Genomic DNA, 22,095 nt, shown 5'->3' with positions numbered 1-22,095 from the left:
TGTGCCACCAGGGAAGTCCCTGCAATACACTTTTTGAACACATTTATTTACTCAATGGCCAACAGAATGAAGATCCTAGATATCTCTTGTGCATATGAAAGTATAAATACTACAAGAAGGTGGAGGTATAGAAGAAAAGGTGGGGCTTCCCTGGTGGTGCAGTAGCTGAGTGTGCCTGCCAATGCAGGGGACACAGGTTTGAGCCCTGGTCAGGGAAGATCCCACATGCCGCGGAGCAACTAGGCCCATGAGCCACAACTACTGAGCCTGCGCATCTGGAGCTTGTGCTCCGCAACAGGAGAGGCCACGACAGTGAGAGGCCCACGCACCGCGATGAAGAGTGGCCCCTGCTCGCTGAAACTAGAGAAAGCCCTTGCACGGAAACGAAGACCCAACACAGCCAAAAATAAATAAATAAATAAATAAATTAAAAAAAAATAAAAAGAAGAAAAGGTGGGGGGTGAAAAGAATAACTAAGAAATTAATGTGGTACAGAAAGAGAGTGTCTCAATAAGCACAGTATGAAGATGGTTAATATTTGAAGGTAGGAGGATATTAGCCCTCACAGCTAGGGATCAGCATTTCTAAGTGTCCATCTGTTTCATAAAGTGACTCCTTGATTAAACTGCTTAAACTCCTTGATTTTTACTCTAGATACACAGGGCAAAATATCAAATATGTATATTTGGTATATATTTAATATATATATCAAAAGTCATTACAATTACGGTATTGAAATGGTTGAATAATTCCACACGTAAATGGATTAGATTAGGGAGGAAATATTCTTTATAGAAGAGTATTATTAGTCGGGAGAAGAGACAACAGAAAAATTGAGAGGAAATCAATTAATTTTGTTATTTAGCCAGGCTGGATTTTACTGAAATATACTATCTAAATAAGCATAAATAAGATCATCCATATCCTTGGGAAAATTATCATCACACACATACAGGTAGAAGTTAGGAGCAACTTAATGTTTAAAGCTGATATACTTGTTTGACATTCTTACATGAAATAAAATTCAGTATAAAACTACCAACTCACTTCATTTGGTTCCTTTAATAGCATTTTTTTTTTTTTTTTTTTTTTGCGGTACGCGGGCCTCTCACTGTTGTGGCCTCTCCCGTTGCGGAGCACAGGCTCCAGACACGCAGGCTCAGCGGCCATGGCTCACGGGCCCAGCCGCTCCGCGGCATGTGGGATCCTCCCGGACCGGGGCACGAACCCGTGTCTCCTGCATCGGCAGGCGGACTCTCAACCACTGCGCCACCAGGGAAGCCCAACAGCATTATTATTAATTAGCAATAATGGTAGTAAAGATAAAGGTATAGTTTCTGTCTTCTAAGGACATATTTTTCAGAGTTTCTCTTCAAAATGTTCTTTAAACTATCAGATGATTTGTACATTAACAGCTAAATCCCATAAGTCTTGTCATGAGTAAAGAAGATAAATTTCCTATGATTTTATCTATTTATTATATAAGGAAACATTTCCTGCCCAAAAGTCTACTTGACTACATGATTTTTCCATTCAAAAATACAGTATGTATTTTCCATGTGATTCTCTGCTAGCAACTAACAGCTACCAATCAAGAGAAGCCATTATATTGAGAAGCCTTACTGATACAGTGAAAAAAACAAACATGGAATTCAAAATCGGACAGCAAATCTAAGTTTGACTACTGGCTCTGCCATTTACTAGTTGTGTGACCTTAACAAAGCTATTTAACAGCTGATCACTTTCTTTATCTGAAAAAGTAAAGGGATTACTATGCCTAAAACAAAGGATTGTTGTGAGAATTATAGATAAAAATGCCAAGTACTCAAAATGCTAAAAAGAAAAAAACAATAACAACTAGAGTGAGATTGTGGTACACGACCTGTTCTAGATGCCTCTTTTTCTCCTTTAATGTGAGTAAATACTGTCTAAGTCTTTCCTGTATTACAAAATGAATTATGTAACAAAGATAAAATTTCTGCAGTTTTAGTTTGTGGACCTCGAAGTTCTAACTAAGGCTGATCTTCTCAAACCTACTCACTTATTAAATTCCAGCTATGTCCTAGCACTCTTCTTATAACTAAAAAAAACACTGTAAAATTCTCTAAAATTCCTGCAACATCTCAGATCCTAGGAAATAGCAATGGGAAGAGATTATCAACCCCTGTCCTTAGGAGTCTCTTGAAGTTTGATTTCTTGAACTAAAAGACTTCTGAAAGCTATTAAAGAAGAGCCTATTGGGAAAAACAAAACAAACAACAAATAGCAAAATCTCCCTTTCTCCTGATCTGATCCCCTAGTTCCACTTTCTTCCAGTTCTGGGCTAAGGACTTGAAAGCAAGCAATCCCATTATGAATTGAAGCAACATAATATATACCTCAAAAGTTCTTTGAGGCCTTGGTACCCAAGTGGGGAGTAGTTTTACTTTCTAAGTAAGTAACCATAAAAGATTGTGTTAAACACGTAACACTCCATTCTCAACAGAAACCATCTCTGTCTACACACTTAACAGCAACTGAAAAGTAGAGGTTAATGCCACTCTATTAGAATGTTTGCACAGAAGTTAAATTCTATCACTCCAAAATGAAAAGTTACAAATTTGTTTTCCCTAGATACTTCCCTGTGAAAATAAATTCCTTTACTGGTAATTTACATAATAAACGTTTTGGTTTGTTAAAAAGGGCACTGAGAGGGTATATAACTTCAGACAAGTCACTTAACCTGTTAGATCAAGTGCTCTCTATATCCCTGCTACTCAAAGTGTGGTCCACAATCAGCAGAATTGACATCACTTGGGAGCTTGTTAGACATGCAGAATATTAGGCTTACTATAACTCAGTATAGGAAACTACTGTACCCCAGACCTGCTGACTCAGAGTCTTCATTTTAACAAGATCACATGTGGTTTATATATATATATGAAAGTTTCAGAACCACACCTCTATACAATCAGGGGGTTTGACTAAATGATCTTAAATTAAGGTCACGTATAACTGATTATTTTTTCAAGAGAAAAATCAGATCTGACAACACTGGCGCCTGTATTCTCATGCGGCAACAGTAGGCTGGAACTGAGTAGCAGCTGCCTCATAAGATGGGGCATGCACTCTCCTTGGCTTCCCCAGTCCTCATCTGGCCCCTCCATGTATTTATATTAACTGCTTGGCCCCTATTTAGCCACTAATCTAAATTATATAGATCCCAAGCAGTAATGAGGAAGTTCCTTTTTCAGTAAATAAGAGAGGCCTTCAGAGGTAAAAATTCATTAGCTATAAGTAGTTTTAGGTGAAAGGAAATAAATTGTTCATTTACCTTGATGGGAAGTAGTGAGGTCCAGGTAGGAAGTAAGGGTGATGAAAAGCGAATCGTGGTGGCGTCCCAAATAATGTGGCTGCATGGCCAAGGGGAGGGGGCTGGAAGATATGTGAGTGTGGAATAGGAGGAGCTTGGGGGATTGGAACACTTCTGGGACAAGTGGAAATGCTGGGATACTCCTTGGGAGGCTGGATGGTAGAGGCTGCAAATCTGGCGTGGGCAGTACTTGCACTAGTTGGAATCCTGCTGGTGCTCTCCAGAAAGACAGGAGTGGGTCTCTTCACAGAGTGACTGGCTCCAGAATGCAGCTGATGAGTGTCCGTTTCGGAGGGCCCAGCAAAGCACTGGGGTAGGAGTGGTGGACAAAGGGGCAAACTTGGAGCCTGGACAGCCACCTGGGCAGTACTGGAGATGCTTGGCTGGAAAACTGTGATGGGGCTTGGGCGCTGGACTGCAGGTGTGGGCAGCTGGATGGCAGGTGGAGCTTCATCTTTGGAAATAAAAATAGCATGGGTCAGGCATAAACTGAGTCACTCCATATTTTTCTTTTTTCAGCAGAACTTAATAAACTATACAACCAGAAGCCTTCACTAACCACCTTACCTAAGAACATCACCACTCTATTTTACCATCTTGAACAAACTGAAGCCATCTTGTTCATTTATTTTACATTCTTGTCTCTCTTTCCCACCTAGATTCTAAGTGCCATAAGAGGAGAGACCTTTTCTGTTTTGCTCACTACTGTATCCCCAGGCCTCAAAATTCTGCCTGGCACAGAATAGGCCCTTAAAAAATATTTTTTGGATGAATAAAATGATTGAGTGATTGAGTGAAAGACAAATACACACAAATGCTGGCACATATATAAAAATGTTTCTAAAAGAAATAATATGAAACTACTGATAGTGGTTACTTTTAAAAGGTGGTCATCTGGAAGAGGGGACAGGGCCGTGGGATGCCAGACTTTCATTTTATACCTATTGGTACTATTTGAACTTTCTATTCTCTAAATATATCAATTTTATTTTACATATTAATAGAGGTTTCATCCTAGTGGTATGGGTCATTTTTCTTTTATTTTGTATACTTCTCTATATTAAACTAAATTATAATTGACATTTAATTTTTTAATTGGAAAAAACTAAAGAAACAATCAGTAAAATTATTTTGCTTTATTGCATTCAATATGAATACATAAGGAAATTCCCAAGTGAGACTAAGACTTACCATAGGTCAGCAATTTGTGACAGATAAGAAAGGAATATTATCGCAGCAGGGCATGCTGGATATAGCAGAATTTTTAGAGGCAAGTGAAATAATCATGTATTTGATCTTTTTGATCCTGAAGAAGAGAGGACTGCTGACCGAGTTGCTGAGTTATCCAAATGACACACTTAGCCTAAATTTAACTCAACTTTTCCACAGAAATACAGAGAGAAGCCAAAGCAATAGATTCATGATCTAGTTTATTTCCATGCAGTTAGGTCTCTGTTAATACAGAAGATGCAGTCCAAGAACAGACACTGTGGTTAGAAATGTTTCTGTCAGAGGCCAAAAGGATTGTGAATCTTCTCTCAGCCTTGGCCAGGTAACACCTTCCTCTCCTTCCTTCTCTCCAGATAAGTCAAATAACTACCCCTCCTCCCCCTTAAACCTGGAGGTAGGGAATTAAGGGGTATATCTGTTTCAAGTTGGCCTCTGACCCAGTGAAGTAGAGGCAACACAGGAGCAGGGTGTAGATGGGAGCTGTACTGATTCTCAGTTAATGGGGTTACATGGACTAGCCCTCCAATCTGTGAGGCACAGGCTTTAGGCCTTTCCTGATTAATCAAACATAATTTCCCTCTTCAGGTCCCCTCAGAACCTATAAATCTATCAAACATCACAAAATAGTGTAAATTTGCAGGTCTGCCACCCTTACCACAATCACAAAACTGGGAGCTCAAGAGCAGGGACAGTTTAATTCATGTTTGTATCCCCATTACCTGGCACAGAACTTGGTTAATAATAGTTAAGAAAGGTATGACTAGATGAAAGAAAAAACAAACTAACAAATAAACCTATAGCTGACAGAACCTCTGCCACTCATCTGGTATAAGGAAAATCTCCTTCTCTATGCAACTATGAAGCCAGGCTGACCTGTAAAATCTCTCAGTTTTATTCACTGAATTATCACTGCACTCAAGACATCTGCTCCTAAAATCTACTCTGATGCAGATTTCTTTTCCCTGTACAGTACAAGAGGCTCTTAGTCCTCAGAAAAGAAGTATGGTCATTTTAGGCAAAGGAAACACAAATTATACGAGCCATAGAGAACAATGATATTATTTCAGTTATTGAAGAAGGAAGGGACTCATCCTTTAGCTGATACAAATGTTCTTTTCTACCAAAGATATTTTTATAAAATAAGGGGTACCAGTGAGGCATGAGGTGATAAAATCATGCATTTATTTAACTAAACAAATATTCACTAAGCAACTAACATGTGTCAAGCACCATTTTGGCCTGAGGTAAAAAATCAGATAAATCAGGTGCATAGAGAGTTATATGGTAGTATAATGAAGATGTCCTAAATGTCAAAATTCTTGTTGCTAAACAAGAGGTTAAAGTCTGCGACACCTAGTCATCACTGATAAACTGTCAGTGAATAGGGAAGACTTGTGGAATGGGCAGAGATCTAATGTATCACACTGTAGATAAAGTATGGAAAAGACCAGCCAGTCACCTGGTTTCTCTCCTTCTAGCATACAGCTAGGTTACATTTCTCAGCCTCCCTTGCAGTTAGGAGTGGTCCTGTGGCTCAGGCTAACCAATGGAATGTAAGAAGAAGTGATATGCACCACTTCTGAAACTGGCCCATAAAAAACTCTCATGCATGATCCTCCATGCTCTTTTCCCTTCCGCAGGTCATGCACACTTGGATGCTACATATCAAAGATGGAAGAGCCATAGGGTAGAAGAAAACTGTGTCCATGAATCCCTTGGAAGAAAGCCAGAAATACTTATTTTGGACTTTACATGTGTAAAAAAGTAAACCATGATTCTGTTTAAACCGTTATGTTTAGATGAGTGTTGAAGCAGCTAGCATTATCTAATTGTTACATGAGGTACAGAGCAGAATTTTAGATCTATAGTACAATATGATAAGAACAAAAGAAAAAATTTAAAGTTATTAATAACTTTCAACAATTCTGGCAAATCTCTCCCACCCACTCCTAAAGAGGAAGACTCTACTGCCTGTGTTGAACGGATGAAGGATGCAACCAGGCTTTTGTTGTGTGACTCGGATAAACAGGAAGGAGTAGAGAATGGCATAAACTGAGGACAGACCAAATTTCTCTACGAGAAAAAGTTGTATAGAGGTAGAAAGAAGAACAGGAGGATGAGCATATGGCTGAGGAGAGAGAAACAGAGGCAGAGAGAGGAGGAGAGGACAGAGAGAAATAGAGTAAGAGCAGAGACATAGAGACAGAGATGGGAAATGGAGACTTGGGAAGAACAGTTAGACAACTGCTAAGAAAGATGGGACTTTGGGGACAGAAATGGTAATGAGGAACCTAAGAAGACTTACTATAGTTTGAACCATAAGATTCCATCTTCCTTGCCTCATAAGAAAACCTACAATAATGAGCTACATCACTTTTCAAGGAATTTTCAAGCCATATCTTTGTTTCTTATGGATATAAAACTTAGCTAGAACTGATCTTAAGTCAGGGACAAGACCAGATTTTTTTGCATTATAATAACAGTATCAGAATGTTGGAGGGTTTTTTTTGTTCTGTTTCTGTTAAATAAGAACAGATGGGTAAATCAAAATCACATCACATGTTTACTACCAAAAAATTAAAATAGTAGTAAACATTTTTAAAGTAAAAATTTAGAGAAAATGTATGAATTCAGAAGAATGAAAGATGTCAACTGAGTTTGGATGTAATAAGGAAAACCCATTTCAGGTTTGAGAAATAAAATGTAGAAAATGAAATAATCTCACCAGAAAATTCCTAAATATATAAAACTGACATTTAAAAGCCAGGCTAAAATAAATATAGCTTCTACCAAACTTCCAGAATCCTTTAAAATAAATTTGATCACTTAATGTAAAATGAAAATGCTGGCATAACTGGCATCAAAGACATATGATAAAAGAAAGTATCTAAAAAGTATTCTGGACTATCTGGCTGTAAGTACTTTCAGAAACTAGAAACAGGAGACAAGCTCACAAGATCAAAATATCACAAGATCTTAGGTGGCATTCACTGAAGAACTTTAGAGAAACTCAAAGTTAGAGCTGAGAAAATATTAGATGAAGTAAATACAAATGGTCTCTCTGCCAAAAATGCTATGCCAGAGCATTTTCCAAGTTATTGGAAGTAGTGAACTTGTTATTGGAAGTAGTGAACTTGAGAACTATAGTTTGGTGAGTCTATTTTCTTTTCTTTTTTTTTTTTTTTTGCCGTACGTGGGCCTCTCACCGCTGCGGCCTCTCCCGTTGCGGAGCACAGGCTCCAGACGCGCAGGCTCAGTGGCCATGGCTCACGGGCCCAGCAGCCCCGCGGCATGTGGGATCTTCCCGGACCAGGGCACGAACCCGTGTCCCCTGCACCGGCAGGCGGACTCTCAACCACTGCGCCACCAGGGAAGCCCTGGTGAGTCTATTTCCTACACTTAAAAAGCTGATGAAATCTATACAATGTATTAGTGTATAAAGGTTGCTAGGAAAAAAGAGAGCAAATTTTTTCTGATAAGAGATAAATTATACCTCACTCCTCACTAACTTGATATCTTTCTTCCATGGGAATAAACAAAACAAGTTTGAAAACACAATTACCGTGACTTTATGTTTAGAATATAATATAAAATTAGCTGAAAGAAACAAAAAAAGGGATGGTGTAAAAATTTGTATCTGTAGGTAATAAGCGATTAAAAGTAGATTCTCTTAGGGATTTGTGCTATAATTTGTTCTTATTTAACAGTTTTATAAATGATTTAGAATATAAAATATATAGTGAAATTACCAAATTTGCAACTGATAACAATTCCTCCAAGTAATATAATGCCACACTGATGAGTACAAACTAAAAGAACATATTTCAAAAGTTGTATGATTGGGCAGCAGAGTAGCCAATAAATCTCATCATAACTCTTATATAACTATTAAATATATATATATCATAATTATTATACATATAACTTTATATATCTGGGAAAATAATTCCCAAATTTTATACTTAAAAGATAATGATTTTTTAAATCATTTGAGAGCCAAGAATTAAATCTTTACTGACACTACATATTACTAGAAATAAGAGAAATTTAAAAAGAAAAAAGCAAATAAAAGATCATTTTCCTTAGATTTGATTACTTTGTATATGGCTCTGAAATGCTTCCTATAATTCTGCTTCTCATACTTAAATAAAACATCATGGATGCGAGAGCTCTACCACTTTCTATCTCCCCAAATCTTTGCTCAGAATTGCATAAAATTAATATATTGTATAAAACTGTCAGCTGTCTCAAGTAAGAACACTGATAAATATATTTCTGGGGAGAGAAAACATACAGCATTTAACTGTGGATAGAATGACATGGAAGAGGGGTCTTAGAAAAAGGGGTAAAGAGAAGAAACAGATGATAAAAGTGTAAATCATAAATAACAGATAACACAAGGTAAGTTTTTTAAAAAAGCACAATTAAGGCTAGATTGAAATACAGGATTAAAAGAGATACTACCAAATAGCAAAGGGTGAAAGTGCCTGCCTGTTCTGGGAGAGGACAGGGTGATAGGATCAGCTTTCTTTGCCTTGAGCCTAGATAGCCTGAACGTGGTTTTGTTGGTATCCATTGCTACAATGATACACAGGAAAAAAACTGAAAATGCCTAAGATCCTAATAAGTTAATTTTCAAGATATCTAAACCTCTCATCACATAGATATGAGGAGGTAGAAACTGGAAAGAACAGTAGTTTCAGGACAAGTGATAGCAAGTAGTGAACGTACAAAGCTCTGCCTAAGAGATGACTAAAATAGGCTCTGGAAGAACAAACTAATGATGGATAGACCTATAACAAGTTCTTAAGATAGTAGATTCTCAATTTTGGGTTCTTAAAAGCAAAAGACAGGAATGTTGTGAAGAACTGATAACAGAGGAGAAATTTAGGGAAAGACAATGTAATGAACGAAATATCTGGTAGAAGATAACTTCCATTGCTTTTCTAGGGCAGCAAAAAAAAAAAATGGTCTTAAGAGATCAGTCACTATTACTATATTCCAGGACAGGATGCCTCATACCCCATCAGCAAGGCATTCTTTTATGCTAATAGTAAAAACATATTCCTATTTCCTATTGAATTACCTCAGTCATTTCCTGCATTATCTGCATAATCTATGGACTCATCCTGATTTGCTTAAAAGGTCTGACACAGAATATTTGCTACTCTAGCAAACCAAGGGTTTTGATGTCTACTGAAATCTTTCTTTCCCTGATTCAATGTTTTCACTCTATTTTTGATTTTTTTCTTAACATTGTTGTTCTAAACTCTTAAGCTAACAGAAACAAAATTTCAAGTTAAGAGGTAAAATTATCACACAGCCATTAAAAAATTTGTAATCTACAATAAAATCAACTCACCAACTGAATGAGTGATGGGGTTCTGTAGGCTGGGAATTACCACAGAGTAGGTAGGTGAGCAATAAGGATAAACTGTTGTTGAATTTGTAGAGATGATATTCTGTGTGGTACCAGAAAGTACATTGGAAACGCTTAGAGGGAAGCGTTTTCGCTTCCCTGGACGAGGCTGATAAATCCAACCTAGAGAAGATAAACTATTTTTAATTTGAACATATAGATGCTATTTAGCCTTTAAATAGTTCTTTACACATTAAAAGTCCAAAACACTTCTAAGTCTTCATTGTCTAAAGTATCTTTTCCAGCTCTATGATACCATTTCTGTGCATTTTAGCATATATATCCATATGGCTCCTAACTAGCGGCCAATGTTGTAACCCATAATTCAAAGGAAGAGAAAGGGCGAATGTCTTTTATCCAAAGACACATAATGAATTTATAGTAAAATCAACATTAAAGGCACTGAGTTTGAATCCCAAAGCTTTTCCTCTACCCATAAAACAATGCCCCAGTAAGATACTATTTGTCTCCTCCTGTTTCCTCACTTTCTATAAGACACAATTATCTATATCTTACGATGAAGTGGTTACTAATGACCAGTCACTATTTTTATGCCTTCTTCAGAAAGAGTCACTCTCTTAGACTTGGCAGTCTCCAAGTCCACAAACCACCCAATTTCCTTCCAAACTCAGAAAAGTGGAGTTAGGGCAGTTGTAGCCACTGTATAACCAAGAGAATCACTGGTTCCCCGTAACTGCTGCTCTGACAATTCCCCCCTAGAACCTTTCTCCTACTACTTTAGAAAAATAGTTATTCTTTTCCCACCATGCACAATATGTTGGCCATAAACTGTGCTTTTACCAAGCTTAATATCAATTTCCTCACTGCTGGGGAGAGAATCAGAATTTATTTCAAACTACATCATGATGAGGATAAATTTATCAATCAGAAGGCAGCACTATATTCTGATAATCATATAATATTAAAATGGAGCATGGTGTTAATGCCTGCAGCATGCCCTGCATATTTTCTCTGTTGCTCTGATCTGAACTTCATTTTCTAGCATATTTGAAAAATTATAGCCTAGAACTCTGGAGCTTTACCTTCATTACGTTTATATTTATATATTTAATCAAAACGACAGTAAAACTGTTTGTCCCCAGGTTTGCATTAGTTGGCAAATATGAGACCAGCTATCCCTCTACTTTGTTCTGTTTAAGGAAACTTATGCCCAGTATCAATTAAATCATTACTGTAATATTAGCCAGTATTTTCTCTATTGTACATATCAGATTAGAAAAAAATTACATTTTTGTCTTTCAGTCTCAACCTAACCTATTCTTTACCTAAATAAATTTAAAGAAATTAGAAAGAGGCTTTGTTCATTTCATTTGATTACCAGGAAATTCCTCTCTGTGCTTTTCTTTAATCTTTTGTGCTTCATCATAATAGGGTTTCTTTTGTTCTTCACTAAGTTTGTTCCACTCTAACCCGAGCTGGACACTGATTTCTGCATTGTTGGCTGCTGGGTTAGCTTTGGCTAGTGCTGGCCGGTGGATCCTTGCCCAAACCATAAATGCATTCATGGGTCGCTTCACATGACCATTTCTGTCCTTACTGAAGGGAGTGTCTGGTATTCCTACATGACAAAAATTAAGAGACTAAATTAATGTGCCACACACACACACAATTTTAAAGTGAAGTGCACTTCCACCTATATTTACTTTTTAAATATCTGGAGAAAATATACACTTCAATATAGCCAAGGAACTGCCAGTGTTCCAGAATTCCTCATAACCCCTGAACTCTGCATTCTAAACTGTGGCTTAGAAAGACTCTTCTCTTCCTCAAAAAGAATAATATTGTTGAAGATACTGTGGAAGTAATAATGTTGAAGACACAGTAAACTGCTGGCTTACTACTTCTTTGAGCTATATTAATATATCTAACAATAATTAACATTTAGTTTATTTCCCATTAAAATATTCTATTACTGGGGGACAGGAATTAGGACTTATTAATGACTATAATCCCAGCGCTAGGTGGGTGTACCCTAAATGTTTAAAGGAATTCATTTACATGCCACTAGAGTGCCCATTCAAACAAAAATACTTATAATATTAATATACTATATTATTTATATTTTGTTATGAAGGTGAAGCACCTGCCAAGGTGGGTCACTAACACTAGTTCCATGTCCCAGGAGAAAAAATAAGAGGAAAATAAGAAAGGTGACTTTTTGAAAATCACAGAGACAGCTGAAATTACAATAAAGGAAGTTGTTTAGATTCACATCTCTTACATAATTCATCAAAAACCACTGCCTATACACTTCATATACTGTTTCTCTTTATTTTAGGGTTACTTGATATATAAAATTTTAAAATGCACAAAGGATGAAATAAGTATTATAAAGAAAGCTTCCCCTTTCTCTCCTTTAGAAAATGAAAACAAAGTTTAAAAATTACTGACGATAAAAAGCAAGAGGATGGGGTACAGATGAACTTATTTGCAAAGCAGAAATAGAGACACAGATGTAGAGAGAACAAACATATGGGTACCACGGGGGGGAAGGGGAGGGTGGGATGAATTGGGAGATTGGGATTGACATATACACACTACTATGTGTAAAATAGATAACTGATGAGAACCTACTGTATAGCACAGGGAACTCTACTCAGTGCTCTGTGGTGACCTAAATAGGAAGGAAATCCGAAAAAGAGGGGATATATGTATACGTATAGCTGATTCACTTTGTTGTACAGCAGAAACTAACACAACATTGTAAAGCAACTATACTCTAATAAAATTTTAGAAAAAAAAAAGCAAGAGGGTGGGGTGGGGAGGAAGAATCAGTAAAGAAAATAAGAAAACAATAAAGATAAAAGTCAATGAAGATATGAACTGAAGATTAATATGACTTTCCATTGACATTTACTGCCATAGTATTCTGTCTGAATTACATCTTAAAATAAGAATTTTCTAGCTATATATTTGGAAATAACGGATAGAAATAAAATATCTACTTGTAATTGTTACTACTGTAACTGTGGTCATTTCTTTGAAAACAACTTATTCTACAGTGTTTTCATTTTCTATATTTCTATAAGTCCTTAGCTTTTAGAATACCATTACAATTAATTATGTACTGTTTTCTCCTAGAAAATGTTTACTCTTCATTTTTAAAGAAGATAAATCACCTCTATATCCAGTATAAACTTTCCTGTTTATTTTTTCATTAAACACTATTTTTTCTTGTTTCTTGATACATGTAAAAATACTGAGCTACTATAATACAATATTTTAAAATGTTGATTATCTGTAGCATATAAACTGAGGGCTTCGTGTTATCTAGCAAGAATATTTCTATTTTTGTGTATAAACATTAGTCACATCTAAATCTCATTCTTCACTGGGCCTTAAAAAAATAATTATTTTTAATGTTTGGGAATCCTGAACGTGTTAGCGTATTTTACTGGTATATGTACAAGTCAGAAGTGATACCTTTGCAGACTTTGCCCTGAACCCATGATTTTATTTTTCTAGTTTATGCTTCTCAACAGCTGACATGTCAGCTACGGGGCAACAGACGAAGCTTGAAAACCAGATTGTTTCCCCTGCCGTCTAATACCTGCATCTGAGGGAAGCACGGTGAGCGGGACATCTTTGGTTTCAATTTTTACAGAAGGTTCCAGTAAGGACTGCATTTTAATAGGCACTGGTGTCAAGGGGACCTTGGTCAATCCTGTCAGCTCTGAAGGTGGAGGTCCCTGAAACTGTATCCGGGCTCCAGGGGGCACGGTATGAAGAGTCAAAGGGATCCTGAGGTCTTGCTGGTGCGGCCCAAAGGCAATGGACGGCTGGGTCAGGATGACATCCTTGCTGCCATGGACCAGGTCACTGGACGCGGGCTCTGTGCCGAGCCTGGAGTCCTCGCGGAGTCTCTCAGGCTCCTCCGTTTTGATGACTCCTTCTCTGATAGCCGCCAGGCTTTTGCCTTCCCCGCCTTTCGCCGCCGTGTAGCTCATGACATCCTCCTCTTCCTCCAGCTTGCCCTTCTCGTCCCCTCGGGGGCTGTCGAGGGCCGGCCCGGGGCCTCCTGCCTTCGCTGCCTTGGAGGCCTTAAGGCCCGCCTTGACGGCCCTCCGAGGTCCCACTGACGGATCCAAGCTGGGGTCCAGCTCCTGCTTCTCTGTCTTAACGTGCACCGGCAGGGGCTGCACCGGGTGCAACTGAGGCCTGCAGGGGGAGCCCTCGGACGCCGGCGGCGGCAGCAGTAGCAGCTCGGGCCTCAGCTGCAGCAGCCGCGCCTGCACGGGAGAGGCGGCTGCGCCTTCCTCCCGGCCCTGAGGCAGTGGTGGCCCCGGCGGCAGCAGTAACACCTGCTCCGGGTTCACCTGCAGTACCCGCCGTGCCGCGGGCTGTACGCCCGACGCCGGAGCCTCTCCGCACGACGAGGCTACCGTCACAATGGCGGCCGCGCACGCGGCGAGCGGCGACGCAGAGGGCTCCGCGGCCGCTGCCCGAAAGGAGGCGCCCTCGACAGCCACCGGGGGCGGAGCGGGGCGCAGCGGGCGCGGCGGGGTCGCCCGCGGCAGTTGGCGCGGCTGAGGCGGCGGCTCCGGCCTGGCTCTCTCCATGGGGGTAGGGGGACGCCCCGGTCTACTCCCGGCCCGGATTGTAAGCTCAGCCGTTTGTTGGCGACCTTCTCCCCTCCCCCTTTCAGTTAAGACCCTTCCAAGGCCTTTGCTACCCAGAACCCTACGCGGTTCAAAAAGCAGCCCTTGGTCTTGGCCTCGCCCAACCACAAGTGTCTTGGTACACCCCCCACCCCCCCCGCGGCCCGCCAATCACAGGCACGTTCTCCGGCTCCTCCCGCCCTCCACGCACCCCTGGTACCGAGCCTCGAATCGCCCGCTACGGCCGGGGCAGCGGCACGTGCTTCCCATTTTACCCCTGTGACTCTCCCTCTCTTCCGGTGTTCTCTAACGTCCGTTGTCCTTAGTTACCTCTCCCCAGTCATGAGTGCCCCACAATGGCGTTGCCCAGGAAACAGAGCGGTTTCACGCCACTGACCTCCAGGAGATAAAGCCGTGTGGGTTCTGCACAAGAGCTGGACATACCTGCCTTGTACACGCGGTTTGCAATTCCAGAATACCTCGTGGGCCCTGACTCTCACCGGGGTCTTTGGATTTGTGCCAAGGGAAAAGAAGGCAAATTTTGCAACTTCTCAATAACCCCCTTAGCTGATCTTGCTGGGAAAAGTGTTCGACTTGGCCATTACTGTGCTAGTTAAACTTGATATTTATCACCACTCCTGTGGGCCCTGCTTGCAAAATACATGCCAAATTCATCCACCTCTTTCGGTTTCTCCCAGGATTACTCTGTTCTGCTCTTACATCTGGATACTGCTATAGCAGTATCTTTCACCTTTCACCTGGATCTTTCACCTGGATACTGCTATAGCTCTGTAAATAGTCTCCCTGCTTTTCGCTTTTGTCTCACTACACTCCAGCTGCCAAGAATCTTTGAAAAATACAAATCTAGTCCTCCCACACCCTCTCTCCAAAAAAAATCTTCTCAGGCCACTCAGTAAAGGTTTAAAGTCTTGGCAAGGTCCGTAAGGCCCCAAATGGCTTGGGCTGTAGTTCTCTTATTTACCACTCTAGCCCCAGCTTTAGCTACACTGCCTCTCCTCATTCTTTCTCCTACTTCAAAGATGTTTGAATATGCCTTCACTTGTATTTCTCCCTTGTGTCTCCTTAACACCTCCTGCTCCTATTCCGAATTGCACCTCAACTAGTACTTCCTCAAAGTCGTGTTCTCTGACTCTGAAAATCAGGTCAAATCTCCTTTATGGACTCGTACCTCTATCACCTCTTTTAAAGTTCTTACCACAATTTGTAATTACATATTTCTTTATGGCATTATTTCTGCTGCCTCCTCCACTTTACTTATACTCCTTGAGGGCCGACTGTGTTTTGTAAATCTCCAATGCCAATCATAGAGGCTGGCGTATAGTAGACATTCAGTAAATACCTGTTGAATGAATAAAGACTGTTGTAGTGTGATAATAAAATAGTAATAATCACTACCTATATTAAGGGCTTACTTTTATGCTAGGCATTGCTTCAAGTCCTTCGCGTGCTTATGCCTCTCCTTTTACTAGTACTGTATTGTGTTTGTTTCCATTAAATATCACCAAGAGAAAGAAGAAATCTTGTATTAACATTTGTTACATTTTTAAGTGATGTCCTGATTAAAAGCTATAGATTTATCTTGAAGCAGATAATTTTTTGCCACCAGAACAAGTTAGCTCTCAAAGAAGACCTGACCCAACTCTCTTTCTAATGCCCTGTTGTCAAATGTGGCAAATAGGAGTTCTTACAACTGGCAGGTAGTCAAGGGCAGTGGTTCTCAAATTTTTATCTCAGGAACCCCTTATATCCACAAAAATGATTGAAGATTCCAAAGAGCTTTTATTTATGTGGTTTTATCTGTCAATATTTGCCATATTATAAATAAAAACTGAGGACTAGTTATAGTTATCAATTCATTTTAATTCATTCATTAATGAAGTTATCAATTCATTTTAAGTATCTATAATAAACCCATTACATATTAACATAACACATTATTATGATAAAACTATGTTTTCCCCAAAATTAGAAGAGTGGAATTGTGAATCTACTGTCTGACTTAGTTGAAAAAAAAAAGTTGGATTCTCACGGCTGCTTCTGCATTCAGTTTGTTGTAATTCATGCCATATAGGCTCTAGAAAGCTTCACTGTACACTCATGAGAGTATGAAGTAAAAAAGGCAAATATTGTCTTAGAATTATTATGAAAGTACTGTTAACCTAGCAAACACTCTGAGTTAGTCCCTGAACCGCACTTTGAGAACCACTGACAAAACAAAGGCTAGTGAAAGAGGCAGAGGAATAAATCATGTTAGTGTTGATTTTGTGCAAGACTAATACATATTCCAATCTGAATTAGTAATTCAAAGCACGTGATGTGTCAGTCCTCTGTGGTAGCAGTGCAAATAGTATACGGGGAGTATATTTTAAGCAGAAAGCAATCTTTTTTAAAAAAAAAAACTGTTTTACTGAGGTTTGATTTATATATGTTTATAATTAAATGTACAATTTGATGTGTTTTAATAAATATTTAAAGTTGTGTAACCATCATTACAATCCAGTTTCAGAACATTTTCATAAACTCAAAAAAGTTAGGGTAAGGTAACTCAAAAAGTCCTCTTGTTCCCATTTGCAGCCAATATATGCTCCCACCTTCAACCCCAAACAACCGTTTGTATGCTTTCTGTCTCTATAATTTTGCCTTTTCTAGAAATTTCATATAAATAGAATCAAATAATGTGTAGGCTTATATGTCTGGCTTCTTTAACTTAGCATAATGTTTTTGAGGTTCATCCAAGTTTAATGTATCAGTAATTATTTTATTACAGCATAGTATTCCATAGTATGGAAATACCTAATTATTCAGGGATATTTTATTGTAAGATGTCTCCCACTCATTTTGTTTATCCACTGACTGGCTGATGAGCATTTGGATTATTTCTAGGTTTTGGCTGCTATCAATATGATGCCCATTCATGTATAAATATGTGTGGGGACATAGGTTTGCATCTCACTTGGGTAGGCACCTAGGAGCAGACTTACTAGGTTATGTGGTAAGTTTATGTATAACATTGTACAAAACTGCCAAACTGCTTTGCAAAATGTATCATCTTACATTTCCACCTACAACATATGAAGGTCCCAGTTTCTCTACCTCTTCTCCAATATTTGGTGTCAAAAGCCTTTAAAATTTTTATCCATTCTATATAGTATATATAGAATATATTATAGTAGTAGTATATAATAGTAAATAATTGTGTTTTAAAACAGTGAATAATAATTCACAGTGAATAATAATGTTGAGCATCTCTTCATGTGCTTAGTTGCTATTCATATATCTTTATTGCCTAGTTCTGTTAAAGTTTCTTTTGCCTATTATTTAGATTGTGTTGTTGATTTTATTTTTGATTTTTAAGGATTCTTAATATATTCTGGAAATAAGTTCTTTATTAGATATATGTTTTGCAAATATTTTCTTTCAGTCTGTGGCTTGTCTTTTTGTTCTTTTCTTTTTTTTCATTCCTAGTAGTGTCTTCTGAAGAGCAACATTTTTACCTTTGATGAAGTCTAATTTGTCAACATGCCATTGATTATATTTAAGAAATCATTGCCTAACCTAAGATTAAAGGTTTTTCTCTCCTGATTTTCTCTAGAAGAGTTTAGCTTTAGTTCTTATTAGCACTATGATCCATTTCAACTTAATTTTTATGCAAAGAAAGAACTAGTTCGTTACCTAACACTCTACAGTTGTTTCAGTACCATTTGTTGAAAAAACTATCCTTTTCCCGTTGAATTACTTTCTTTTGTTGAAAATTAATTGGCAATATATGCATGACTTTTATTTCTGAACTCTGTTCGGTTCCTCTGATCTATGTCTGTCTTTATGCTAATACCACATTGTCTTGATTACTGTATCTTTATGGTAAATTTGGGGATTATGTCATATAAATTCTCAAACTTAGCTCTTTTTCAAAATCATATTGGCTAGTCTTGATCCTTTAGATTTTCATATAAATTTTAGTATCAGCTTATCAATTTTCACCAAAAACAAGCCTGCTGATTTAGGTAGCCTGCACTGGATCTATAGATCAATTTCGGAAAAATGGACTTCTAAGCAGTATTGAGTCTTCAGTTTGCAGGCATGGGATATATGTCCATTTATTTCAGTCTTTAATTTTTCTTGACAATGTTGTATAATATTCAGTGTACAGTTCTGCACTTCTTTTGTTAACTTCATTCTAAATACTTTAATTTTTGATGCTGTTATGAATGTAATTATTTTCTTAATTTCATTTCTAGTTGGTTATGTATTGATTTTGTATTCATTGCCTTACTGCACTGGCTAGAAGCTCCAGTCTAGTGTGGAATACAAGTAGTGAGAGTGGACATCTTTGCTTTGTACCTAGTGTCAGGGGGAAAGCAATGTCTTTTATCTTTAAGCGTGATGTTAGTTGTAGGTTTTATGTAGCTGCCTTTTATCAAATTAATGATGTTTCTTTCTCTTCATTCCTAGTTTGTTGAGAGCTTTATCATGAATGTTTGTTGCATTTTATCAAATGCTTTTTCTTTTTTTAAATTCACATCTAAATTTTAAATTTACACATTTGCAAATGATTTGATTTCTGATGTATTGTAAATATTGATATTTTATCGAAAGCTTTTTCTACATATTTTGAGATTGTCATATTCCCCTTTAGTCTAGGGGTCAGCAACATTTTCCAGAAAGGGCCATATAGTAAATATTTTTGGTTTTGTGAGCTATATGATCTTTGTTGCAACCGATCAACTCTGTTACTGTAGAATGGAAGCAATTATAGAGCACGTGTAAATGAGTGGGCATGATTGTTTTCCAATCAAACTTTATTTAAAAAAACAAAAGTCATGCCAGATTTGGTCTCTGAGCTGTGGATTGCTGATCCCTGCTTTAGTCTGTTACTACTACATGTATTACATTAATTGATAGATGTTAAACTAGCCTGCCTTAGTGGATACACCTACTTGGTCATAATGTATAATCTTTTTTATACAGTATTATACACAGTTACTATTCTTCTAAGAATTTTAGCATTTATATTCATGATGGATATTGGTCTGTAGTTTTCTTGTGATATCTTTGAAACTTTGGTATCAGGGTAAAATGAGCTGGAAAGTGTTCCATTCGCTTCTAGTTTTGAAAGGATTTGTGTTGTATTGGTATTATCAATTCCTTAAATGTTCATAGAGTTCACCAGTAAAGCCATCTGGGCCTGGACTTTCCTTTGTAGTAAGATTTTTTAGTAAATCAAATAATTTAATGTCTTTGATATAGGTCTATTCAGATTTTATATTTCTTCTCGAGTCAATTTGATAATTTCTATCTATGAATTTGCCCATTTCAACTAAGTTGTCAAATTGTTGGCATAAGGTTGTTCATAATATTTCTTCATAATCTTTTAAATTTCTGTAGAGTTCAGGATGTTTCCTTTTCATTCCTAATTTTGGTAACCTGTATCTTTTCTCTTTTTTCTTGGTCATTTTACTAAAGTTTTGTCAATTCCATAGGTCTTTTCAAAGAACCAACCATCAGTTTCACTGATTTTTCTCTATTGTTCTGCTAGTTTTTTTCTTTTCATTTCTGCTGTGGGCACTATTATTTTGTTCATTCTACTTACTTGGGGTTTGATTTGCTCTTCTTTTTCTAATTTCTGAAGATGAAAGCTTAGTTAGTTGATTTTTTAAGTTATTGATTTTAAATCATTTCTTTTCTAATAGAAGCATTTAAAGCTATAAGTTTCTCTCTATGCACCGCTTTACCTGCTTTCCATTACTTTTGCTATGGCATGATTTTGTGTTCATTCAGTAGAAGATATTTTCTAATATCTCTGGTGATTTCTTCTTTGACCTATGATTTATTTAGGAGTGTACTGTTTAATTTCCAACTCTATGGAGATGTTCCAGATTTCCTTCTGCTCTTTATTTCTAATTTAATTCTACTGTGGTCAAAGAATGTTCTTTGTATGATTTCAGTCCTTATAAATGTATTGTGACTTGTTCTATCACCTTGCATATGGTCTATTCTATAGAATGTTTCATGTGTACTTGAGAAGAATGTATATTCTACTGTTGTTGGGTAGAGCATTCTAGCTGTTTAATAATATTCAAGTATTCTGCATCCTTTCTGATTTGCTTCTTGTCATATCTATTAGTATTATCAATTATTGAGAGAGAAATATTGAAATATCAACTATAGTTACTGAATGGTCTATTTCTCCTTTGATTTTGTCAAATTTTGCTTCACATATTTTGGGGCTCTCTTGTTAGGTGCAAGTATATTTGTGATTGTTGTAACTTTTTGATGAATTAACCTTTTTGTCATTATGAAATATCCCTCTCTGTCTGTAGTGATATTTTTGTTATTAAAATCTATTCTAATATAGCCTCTCCAGTTTTCTTATGGTTACTGTTTGCTTGGTATACCTTTTCTCATCCTATTACATTTGATGTGTTGTATTTTAAATATAAAGTATTTCTCCTGTAAACAGAATATGCTTTTTAATCCCATCTGATTGTTCTGCCTATTAACTGGAGTTTTTAGTCCAGTACAATTTAATGTAATTATTGATATGCTTAGAATTGTGTCTGTTGTTCTGGAATTTGTTTTCTCTGTGCTTTTTGTTCTTTGGTTTCTCCTATACTGCTTTCCTTTGGTTAAATATTTTTAGCTTACAATTTTAATTCCTCTGTTGATTTTTTTAGATGAGTTTATGAGGTTTAGTGTGTGTGTATGAGAGTATACATGCGCACACAAATGTGCATCCTCTTTAGATTACAATATTCATCTTTAACCTATCAGAGTCTTCTACAGTCTTCCTATACTGACTTGATTCTGATAAAATATTGCACTATTTCACCAGTAGAACTCCATTTCCTCCTCCTTCCTTTATGCTATTATAATATATATTATAAACCAAATAATAGAGTAATATATTTATTGCCTTAAACAAACTTGTGGTTTTCAAAGAAAATAAGAGAAAAATTATGTAGTCTTTTATATTTACCCACAGATTTCTATTTCCCACGTTCTTCTTTCCTTCCCACAGATCCAAGTTATTGTCAAGCATCATTTCCTTTAATATTTTTTGGAAGGCAGGTATGCTAGCAACAACTTCTCTCATTTTTGTTTATCTGCAAATATTTTTATTTCACCTTCATCTTTGAAGGCTAGTTTAATTGGATGTAGAGTTCATGGTTGACTTGTTTTTCTTTCAACACCTTGAATATGTCATTCCACTACGCTCTTGTTTCTGAGAAGTCAGCCAGTAATTATACTTTTGTTTTTTCCATACATAGTGAGTCATTTTTCTTTTGCAGCTTTCACAGTTTTCTCTTTGTTTTTGGTTTTCAGGAGTCTGACTGTAATAAGTTTAGGTGTGGTTCTCTTTATTTTTATCCTACTTGGGATTTGTTGACATTTGGATCGTATGTTTTGTTTTCTCTTAAATCATATTTGGAAAAGTTTTAACCATTATTTCTTCG

General features: G+C 37.3%; 1 protein-coding gene across 2 annotated transcripts in view; it reads right to left on the bottom strand.

Annotated features, from left to right (window-relative positions):
• SOX30 (SRY-box transcription factor 30) overlaps positions 1–14,581 on the bottom strand; it is a 33,099-nt gene extending 18,518 nt beyond the window's left edge. Inside the window, exons 1-4 of one of the 2 annotated variants that reach the window (XM_032627431.1) lie at positions 13,573–14,581; positions 11,341–11,580; positions 9,945–10,124; positions 3,314–3,806 (exon numbers count right to left, since the gene is read on the bottom strand). In XM_032627431.1, the coding sequence (XP_032483322.1) occupies positions 3,314–3,806; positions 9,945–10,124; positions 11,341–11,580; positions 13,573–14,581 (1,922 nt within the window). The remainder of the gene's footprint in view (positions 1–3,313; positions 3,807–9,944; positions 10,125–11,340; positions 11,581–13,572) is intronic. The other variant, XM_032627432.1, reaches the window with a different exon arrangement.
• Positions 14,582–22,095: the final 7,514 nt, after the last annotated feature.

This window comes from Phocoena sinus, chromosome 3 (assembly GCF_008692025.1).
Source record: "Phocoena sinus isolate mPhoSin1 chromosome 3, mPhoSin1.pri, whole genome shotgun sequence".
Lineage (NCBI taxonomy): Eukaryota > Metazoa > Chordata > Mammalia > Artiodactyla > Phocoenidae > Phocoena > Phocoena sinus.
This window is presented reverse-complemented; position numbering and strand designations above follow the sequence as displayed.